This window comes from Solenopsis invicta, chromosome 8 (genome assembly GCF_016802725.1).
Source record: "Solenopsis invicta isolate M01_SB chromosome 8, UNIL_Sinv_3.0, whole genome shotgun sequence".
Lineage (NCBI taxonomy): Eukaryota > Metazoa > Arthropoda > Insecta > Hymenoptera > Formicidae > Solenopsis > Solenopsis invicta.
Window position 1 is genome coordinate 21,803,640 of NC_052671.1, and position 10,032 is coordinate 21,813,671.

Here is a 10,032-nt window from a genome sequence, read left to right on the forward strand (position 1 = left end):
ATTAAGTCCCTTTATACCTACGTCTACGAGTTGCATGGCAAAAACTATTCTGTGGTTTATTTCATAAGCATTATCAATTAAAGGACATTAATTTATATAAATTACACCACAATTGCATTTTACTGCTATTTTGAATTTACGAGGACATGCTTTGTTAAATGTTATGCCTTTTTTTACACTGTTTACAAATAACAAGTGTACTGATGGCAGAAAAAACCGAAAAAAAGTTGAACTATTATAGCTGTGTTCTCTGTTAATACGAAGTTCATTGTTTCTACTTTTTCTTATTTTTTCTGCCGATGTACTAGTACGAGGTGTGTTCCAAAAGTATCGCGAATTTTGAATTTTCGCGGGTTACGTATATTCGAATTTCGATCTTTTTGTGGCGTTATGTTGGTACTCATGTCTCTCACTTATGCCGACAAGCTCGGCCATTTTGAATGTTCACTTAATTGTTGACAGCTGCTTTGCTTGCACGTGTTTTGGATCGTCTTCGATTTTTACCTATTCAAAAAAATGGATCAAAGAACCTGTATCAAATTTTGTGTGAAAAACGAAATTAAGTGCGCGGATGCATTCCGAATGTTGACTGTGGCATACGGAGAAGCTACCTTGGACCGAAGCAACGTTTATCGGTGGTACAAAATGTTCTCAGAAGGCCGAGAAGATGTGAACGACGAAGAGCGTGCCGGACGCCCGAGCACTTCAACAACAGACGAAAAAATTAATGAAGTGGAGAAAATGGTATTGGCCAATCGTCGAATCACCGTTAGAGAAGTTGCTGAGGACCTAAACATATCGATTGGCTCGTGCCATTCGATTTTTATCAATGATTTGGGCATGAGACGGGTCGCCGCGAAATTCGTACCAAAATTGCTCAATTGCGACCAAAAACAGCATCGCATGAACATTGCTAATGAGATGTTGGACTCTGTCCGCGACGACCCAAATTTGCTCCAGAGGGTCATAACTGGTGACGAATCGTGGGTTTATGGTTATGACGTGGAAACCAAAGCTCAATCATCTCAATGGAAGCTGCCGCACGAATCAAGACCGAAAAAAGCGCGCCAAGTTCGGTCGAATGTGAAAGTTTTGCTGACAGTTTTCTTCGATTGCAGGGGCGTGGTGCATCATGAGTTCTTGCCACAGGGTAGAACGGTCAATAAGGAATATTACCTGCAAGTTATGCGCAATTTGCGCGAAGCAATCCGCCAGAAACGCCCGGATTTGTGGAAGAACAAAAATTGGCTTTTGCACCACGATAACGCCCCTGCTCACACATCGTTGCTTGTGCGCGACTTTTTGGCCAAAAACAACACACTAATGATGCCGCAGCCACCGTATTCCCCAGATCTGGCCCCCTGTGACTTTTTCTTGTTCCCTAAACTGAAGAGGCCCATGAAAGGACGACGTTACGCTACGCTTGACGAGATAAAGACGGCATCGAAGGAGGAGCTGAACAAGATAAAAAAAAATGATTTTTTGAAGTGCTTCGAAGATTGGAAAAACCGTTGGCACAAGTGTATAATATCTCATGGGGATTACTTTGAAGGGGACAAAATAGATATTCATGAATAAATAAATAATTTTTGAAAAAACACAAAATTCGCGATACTTTTTGAACACACCTCGTATAACTAGTTTCATCTTCGATAGTATATTGGAAATTTTTCTTTTAGCTGTATGTGCGTGACCTCCTTGTTTACCTTTCTTGTCCATGTTTACTCTAAAAATTTGCGACTGTTTTGTTCGAAGTTTGAGAGCAAACTAACCTCAATTAATCTCTTGTAATGAAAATAAAAAACGATACGTTCTCAAGAGGTTATAAAACAATCGTTCTAAGCATCATCTGACTACGTATAATAACACTTGATATAATAACACTTGATACGCAACGATGTGCTCGTCGCATGAGAAACTCAGTCGGCGCGCCATATGGAGGCTGGGTCCTTTAAACCTTTATATAATAACTTCGTCAATTTAATGTATTTTGTCTTAATATTTTAGGAATACATTTTTGAGATTTCACACTATAAAAATATGAAAAAAAATCGATTTTTTTGACCCGTCACATAGGAATACCCCCTTAATAAATAATTTTCCATCTTCTCGTCTAAATCCCTTCCCGTAAGTAAATGGATTTATTTTTAAATAAATTTTAAATAAACTGATTGCTCTAAATTAAACTTATACCAGCTTTTGCAAATTAATGATAGATTTCAACTTACAGCCGTTTCCCATTTACGGATAAATGAGCGAATCTATAAATCTGTTTCTCAATTTTCTCTCTGCAGGTAAGTAAACCAACAATGAATATGTTAGTTTCCTTTTATTTAATGAGACATTTTGCAAACTTATTCTTACTTCATGTTTTTGTATTTATAGGTACACAGGTGCGTGTGTTACTTTAAATTCGAACAATTCAAATTTCCCTAACCCGGGCCACATCGAATGTTCAGCAAATCCAATCTACTTGTTTAGTTATTTTCGCGAGCAGATGATCAATTTACTTAGTCTATTGCATTAATGAAAGGTCAATCCAGAGCCGTAGCTAGAACGAATTTTGTGAAGGTGCCTGGAGAAAAGTAGAAGATGCTTACAATTTAATCAAAATAACATTTTAGGATATCAAGTTAAAGCCTTTTTAAAATTCTAAAAAGTAAAATATATTAAATTAGAGAAAAGTGAGCTCAAGAGCCACGCAGGATGTCGGCAAATAAATAACAAAAAACTCCAATGTCGGCAAACGCTTCGACCTTTAATGACGGTCTTCCTCAATGATAATACAAGTCTATAAAACAACAATCGCACTAATTAAGATATGAATTTATCACAATAATGTAGGAGAATAGATATCGGACAAGGATCGAGGGATCGAAGATCGATTGTTATCGGTCGACAATCGTAATGACCTTACTACTACTAGCAGTCGCTTTCCCCATTACTGGGGGTCGTGACCTTCTGTGACACGGACAACTAGTTCCTTCCATTGCTCACGATCTTCTGCCCTTCTGATGGCCCCGCAAAACGATGTTCCAATGGCCACCCTTATCTGGTCAGCCCACCGCGTGGGCGACCGTCCACGAGGCCTCCGTCCCTCTACGTTTCCCGTCACAATCAGTCTCTCCAGGCTGTTCCCATCTCGTCGGGCAATATGACCGAAAAATTGAAGCGCGCGTTGTAGGCAGATGGAAGAGAGCCTCGTCCGGACTACCAGCTCTCGGAGAATCGATATATTCGTCCTACGTGCCGTCCACGGGATTCGAAGCATCCGTCTCCAGCACCACATTTCAAAAGCATCTATCTTTCTGCGGTCCGTTGCTCTTAGCGTCCACGTTTCTGCTCCGTACAAGAAGATGAAAAAGACCAGGGCACGCATGAGCTCCATCTTCACTCTCTTGGATATTGAGCGGTCCCTCCATATTTTCGTTAGTCTGCTCACTGCGCTCTTTGCCATTCCTATACGCCTCCTGATCTCCTCTGAACAGTTACCTTGGTTGTTAATGTACGATCCCAAGTATGCATACCCGTCCACCAGCTCTATGCCATCCGGAGGCGCTATTCTCTGTATGGAGTTGCTTCGGTCGATCACCATTATTTTCGTTTTTTGCCTGTTTATTTTCAGATCTAGTTTCAGGCTTTCCATCTCCACTCTACGCAGGAGTGCTGTCATTTCCTCCTCATTTGCAGCAACCAGAGTGGTATCATCCGCATATCTCAGGTTTGAAATCTTTTTCCCGGCTATCACGATTCCTCCATTCCAATCCTCCAGCGCTTTTCTCATAATATATTCACCGTAGATGTTGAATAGAGCTGGCGACAGAATGCACCCTTGACGCACTCCTCTTTCCACTTTGAAAGATGTCGAGTATAGATTATCCAGCCTTATCCTTGCACTATTCGACTCATATAGGTTTTTGATTAATATAACGAGGTGTCCTGGCGTTCCCATTTCTGCCAGAATGTTCCACAGATGCCGCCAATTAACACAGTCGAAAGCCTTATGATAGTCTAAAAAGCATACTACCATTGGGATCTGGAATTCGCGACTCTTCTCTATCATTTGTCGTATGTTCAGGATCTGTTCTCTTGCGCCTTTTCCCTTAACAAAGCCGGCCTGCTCCTGAGGTATCTGCCGATCCAGGAATGGTCTTAGGCGCGCCAGTATTATTTGGAGTAGAATTTTACTCGCGTGGGATATTAAGGAGATCGTGCGATAGTTCTCGCATCTCGTTGTTGGTCCTTTTTTGTGTAAGGGAACGAAAACGGACTCACACCAGTCCTCAGGCCATACACCGGTGTCCCACACCTTATTGCACACCTCAAGCAGAATCCGGTTTCCTTTCTCCCCTAGATTCTGGAGCAGCTCACCGGAGATCCCGTCGTACCCAGTCGCCTTGTGTCTCTTCAGTGACTTAATTGCTGTTTCAACCTCCGTCAGCATTATCTCTGGCTCTTTTTCTGCTTGATTTAGATCTTCACAAGCCCGGGGACTGTCTACCACTTGTTCTTGCTTGTATAGTTTCGAACAGTAGTCTCTCCACGTCTCTAAGATCTGTTCATAATCCCCTACGGTTTTTCCCTGTTCTTTTTCAATTATCCAGTTCTTGGGTTTGAATTCCTGAGCCAAAAGCTTCACCTTTGCGAACAGGTCGCGCGACTCCTTGCGGGTGGCATGGGATTCGATTTCCTTACACATATCCGCAATGTATCTTTCTTTGTCTCTTCGACATTGTCGCTTAACATTTTTAGATAGCCTTGCATATTGGTCCTGATCTCCTCTCAATTTGGCGGATTTTCTCTCTTTTATGATCTTCCATGAGTTTCCATTTATCCACGGCTTCCTTCTATCCTCTCTGGTGACGCGAGACTGCTGCGTTGCCTGCAAAATTTCACGCTTTACCTTTTTCCACGCAGTTCCGGCATCCTCATTTGCTCCCATCCTCGTAGTGGACAGCGCATTGTTTATCTTTTCTTTAAAGCATTAGATCTCGAGTTCATCCAAAGTCGGTAGCTTACTGGTTGGTTTCCGAGCGTTTCTCAGGTGCAGCCTAAACTCCACCGCCAATAATTGATGATCACTTCCGCAGTCAGCGCCCGGATATGTTTTCACGTTAGTTATCGATGACTTCCAACGTTTACTTATTAGAATGTAGTCTATTTGGTTTCTTGCTCGGTCTCCTGGGGAGCTCCATGTGTAGAGTCTGCGTGGATGATGTTTGAACCACGTATTCATCACCGCTAGGGAGTATTGGAGGCAGAAATCGAGGAGGCGTTCGCCCCGTTCATTCCTTTCTCCAAGTCCAAACCGCCCCACGATTTGTCCCAGATCTTGATTCGTCTCTCCTACTTTGGCATTAAAATCTCCAAGGATTATTGTAACTTCTCGTCTCGGAATTCCGCTTAAGAGTGCCTCCAGTGCTCCATAGAACTCCTCCGCCTCCCGATCATCCGCTGCTGCAGTTGGAGAGTAGACCTGTACTATATTGAGTACATTGGGGTTGCCTCGCAATCTTAGGTGTATGATTTTGTCGCTCACTGTGATATATCCCAAAACTGCTTTCTCGCATTCTGGCGATACGATCAAGGCTACCCCATTTCTGCTTTCTTCTTCCGGTCCCGACAAATATATGGTGTTACCCGACTTACTCCTGAAATGGCCCTTATTTCTCCAGTGGGTCTCCGAGAGGCCTAAGATGTTGATGTTCAACTCCTCCATCTCCCTCTCTATTATTTCCAGTTTACCTGGGTGTGTCACCAAACCCTGTATGTTCCAAGTGCCCATTCTATGTCGATTCCGTAGAGTCAGTTTATTAGATGTTCCAGTATCCCATTTCGCACACGGGACCCGGTTCCTCATACCCGTATGCCCGGTAGCCAACTTCACACTGTCCAGCCCGGATCCCGGACAGCGCCGATTGTTAGTCGGGTCGCTCAATTCATTCCTATCATTTGTGTCCATGTCATGAAGGTTCTCCTGGGATAATAATGGGGTGGTTTCCCGTTGCCTTCCCCATCGCAGTATCACAACCGGGGGAGCCACTCTGTGGCATCGCTTGCAATAGTCTGATATTAAGCCGTTAGGATGTCTATTTCGGTCTCCGCCTTAATTCAGTTCAGATAGATGCTGCTGCCCACCATCAAATTCGTCATATCTGACTACCCTCACTTAGTTTTGCCTGCTGGCCAAAGCAGTTTACCAGGGTGTGGCACTTGGAGCCATAAGTGAGAGCTGGGTGTCCTGCGAGGACCGGTTAACGGGATCTACCCTCCGTCAAATGGTGGGCATGGCCGATCACGTCAAAGGGTGCTACCTCTTCAGCACTACCCCATACACCCATCTTCTAGTCTATATAATCCAAGACGATTTAATATCCAATTCCCAACTTCTTCAATTATCCTTCCTCTGAAATATTGATAAACCGCATCAACCAGGCAATGAAAAGGCATTTTTAATATTTTGAAATGAATATTTGTTCGAAAAATATAAGTTTAAGAATTTGATCTTCACACGACTACGATTTTCCAACGACTCGACGTAATGACCTTATGTTGTCGGAATTTGGAAGAGCGCGAGCGAGCGAGAATCCGCTGTGAGTCGCGAGCCGAGACAGTGCTCCGTGTCAGAGACAGAGTATATAAGGACAGAGTAAGAGATAAACAGAGACAAAGTGCGGAAATTCAGAGTTAGCCACAAGTTCGTTTTTTCCTTTTACGTGAACTTTTGCAAGAAACGATTGATATTATTAATTCGACTGAAGCGACAAGATTCGCTCTATATATGTAACTATTTAAATCGCGTATTTGATTAAATTGCGACATTATTAATAACAACTACCTTTAATCATTATATTTATTTCTATTTTATCCTTCTTAAAATCATATATTCCTACAATAAGCAAATAAAGAACAAAAATAAGAAATGAAAACAAGTTACCGAATAGATAGAGATTGTGCAAAACCGCGGTGTACATCTTACTACAACGTCTTGGAATAATAATATTATGAAAGATCTCACAGAGCGTGTGCCGAGACAAGAATTTTGTGAAACCACATAATTGGTTGCTAACAAATAAATAAATAAGAGAAAGATATTAAAATGATGACTTTAAAACTTGTGGCAAACAACCATAAAAATTAAATAATTAAAAAGGGTGAATAAACGGAAAATCAATAAAAAATTAAATAAATAAATAAAAAGAATAAGAATGGAAACTGTACAAGTCATTAGATATAAAATTGTAAAAAAAGTGCCTTATAAATTAATGTAAATTCAAAAAAAAAGAGGGGGGGAGAAAATAAGCCGAAGCGAAAATTATATACAAAATACCTCTAAGCACCCAAACTCGTGTCACAGCCTTGAGATGGAATGTTACATCTCGGTAAGAATAAATACGAATAATAAGAATCGAAATGAGATAGCCTCGGTGGCCCGAACGAAAGGAATAGAAGGAGGAAGGGTGATGGACCTAAGAAGGGGGAATACGCTCGAGGATAGGAAGATACGCATCCGAGAGAAGTTCCGTGTCGCTTTGTTTTTTGAGTCCGTGCATTTGATTTTTGATATGTAGCATCTCAGATATAGATCTTTTGACATAAGATGGTTTCTTGTCTAAAATTTCCACGTTCTCCCAATCGAATTCGTGATTTTCTCCGATGCGGTGTAGCAAAATAACTGAAAGAGAACTGGCCTTCCTAATGTTTGCTTTATGTTCGCTAACACTTGTTTTTAATTGGCGTTTCGTCTGTCCCACATAAGAAGAATCGCAGCTCTTACAGTTAATTTTATAAACTACGTCATTACAAGAAAAATGCTCTGTATGGTCTTTGCCAGTAGTTATAAATTTGTTCAGTTTGGAAGGGATTGTGAACGGAACACTGCAGTCAAACTTACATGAGAAAGACGAAAATTTTTCTGATACGGAGTCGATGCGTATCTTTCTATCCTCGAGCGTATTCCCCCTTCTTAGGTTCATCACCCCTCCTCTTTCTATTCCTTTTGTTCGGGCCACCGAGGCTATCTCATTTCGATTTTTATTATTCGTATCTATTCTCACCGAGATGTAACATCCCATCTCAAGGCTGTGACACGAGTTTTGGTGCTTAGAGGTATTTTGTATATAATTTTCGCTTCGGCTTATTTTCTTCCCCCGCCCTTTTTTTGAATTTACTTTAATTTATAAGGCACTTTTTTTACAATTTTATATCTAATGACTTGTACAGCTTCCATTCTTATTCTTTTTATTTATTTATTTAATTTTTTATTTATTTTCCGTTTATTCACCCTTTTTAATTATTTAATTTTTATGGTTGTTTGCCACAAATTTTAAAGTCATCATTTTAATATCTTTCTCTTATCTATTTATTTATTTGTTAGCAACCAACTATGTGGTTTCACAAAACTCTTGTCTCGGCACACACTCTGTGAGGTCTTTCATAATATTATTATTCCAAGACGTTGTAGTAAGATGTACACCGCGGTTTTGCACAATCTCTATCTATTCGGTAACTTGTTTTCATTTTTTATTTCTGTTCTTTATTTGCTTATTGTGATAAATTCATATCTTAATTAGTGCGATTGTTGTTTTATAGACTTGTATTATCACTGAGGAAGACCGTCATTAAAGGTCGAAACGTTTGAGGACATTGGAGTTTCTTGTTATTTATTTGCACCCGACATTCTGCGTGGCTCTTGAGCTCACTTTTCTCTAATTTAATTTAGTTATAAGAGCCTTAACTTTTGTTTTGTTTTGTTTGTTAAAATATATTAATATAAAAGTTACAAAAATAAAATAATAATGTATTATTATATCTATGTATTAATAAAAAAGCGTCTTTTATTGCATTTATACATACAAATAAAATAATAAACTCTTACATTAAAAAGATTGTGTTAACATTAGAAAGATTGTGTAAATGTACATTAGTCGTTACTTTTTTTGTTTAGAGGATGCCAAAAGAATGTTAGTGGGTGCCGGGCATCCTCTGGCATCCTTTTGGCTACGACCCTGTTTATTTGATTTATAAAATGACAGTGAAAAATTCATAGCGTTGTTTACTTTCACCAATTTAACCTAGACTTTCAACTAGGTTTGACACAAAATAGCTTGTATTTTTAATTGCTTGAGATTCTTTGTTCATCATATTTTTAGAATGCATAAGTTTTATCTGCTACACATTGCTACACTAATTTTTGTGAAAATGTGGTTGCAAGTTAAAAAAATCAGATTTATTGGAGATATGGATTTCTAGTAAAAAAAAAACAAAAGAATACTAAACATAATAATGAAAATTTAATCATTTTTAAATATTATTGAGCGTACTTATTCAGTTTATGACAAAATCAAGGAAATAAGCGAAGTTTACTGTCTAGCAATGAGTAAGAAGTGGAAAGATTGTTTGCGTAACGAAAACTATCTGTTGCAGCGATATCATAAATTGTTAAACGAAGAAATTCAATTTTGTGATATTTTATTTGAAGAAACATCGATCCCCAGTAAACCACAACTAAAACGTAGTCGTAGGAGACCACAGATATCTTTCGAAAAAGCTTCACTGAAAACGAAAAGGAGACGTGTTTAAGATTTAGTTAGTTCAAGATCATCTGACGAACTTTGTTTAGCTGCCATATTATCGCAAAGAACTCTTATCGACTCAAATAAAACACATCTCAATTTTTCTCCGCATGATATAATTGTATTTAGATTTATCAGAAAAGAAATATCTTATCCTCAGAACCTTTATTAATTTTCTACATAAAAACTACTATTGTTTTCCATTTGTAAAAGTCCTTAGACAGATGAAAAGATTATTTTTGCCTTCACCAATATCTGTGACAGAAATTTGCTGAAGTAGATTTACAATTGCAAGCACAAACGCTTCTGGCCATAACCCTCATTTTTTCATCAATAGGCTAGGAACAAAAATCCAATGTATGGACAGGCTTTCCACATAACTATAGTGAAGTATAATACAAATATATCACTCTTACATTTTATATAGGCATATTACATAGGCATATTATATCATATT

At 39.2% G+C, this 10,032-nt stretch overlaps 1 protein-coding gene across 1 annotated transcript; it reads right to left on the reverse strand.

The window, feature by feature from the left end:
* Positions 1–4,984: 4,984 nt before the first annotated feature.
* Positions 4,985–6,341, reverse strand: LOC120358575 (craniofacial development protein 2-like). The gene is made up of 2 exons (XM_039453169.1): positions 6,269–6,341; positions 4,985–6,066 (listed from the first exon to the last, which is right to left on the reverse strand). Exons 1-2 carry the CDS (start codon positions 6,339–6,341, stop codon positions 4,985–4,987), a joined length of 1,155 nt encoding a protein of 384 aa, XP_039309103.1.
* Positions 6,342–10,032: the final 3,691 nt, after the last annotated feature.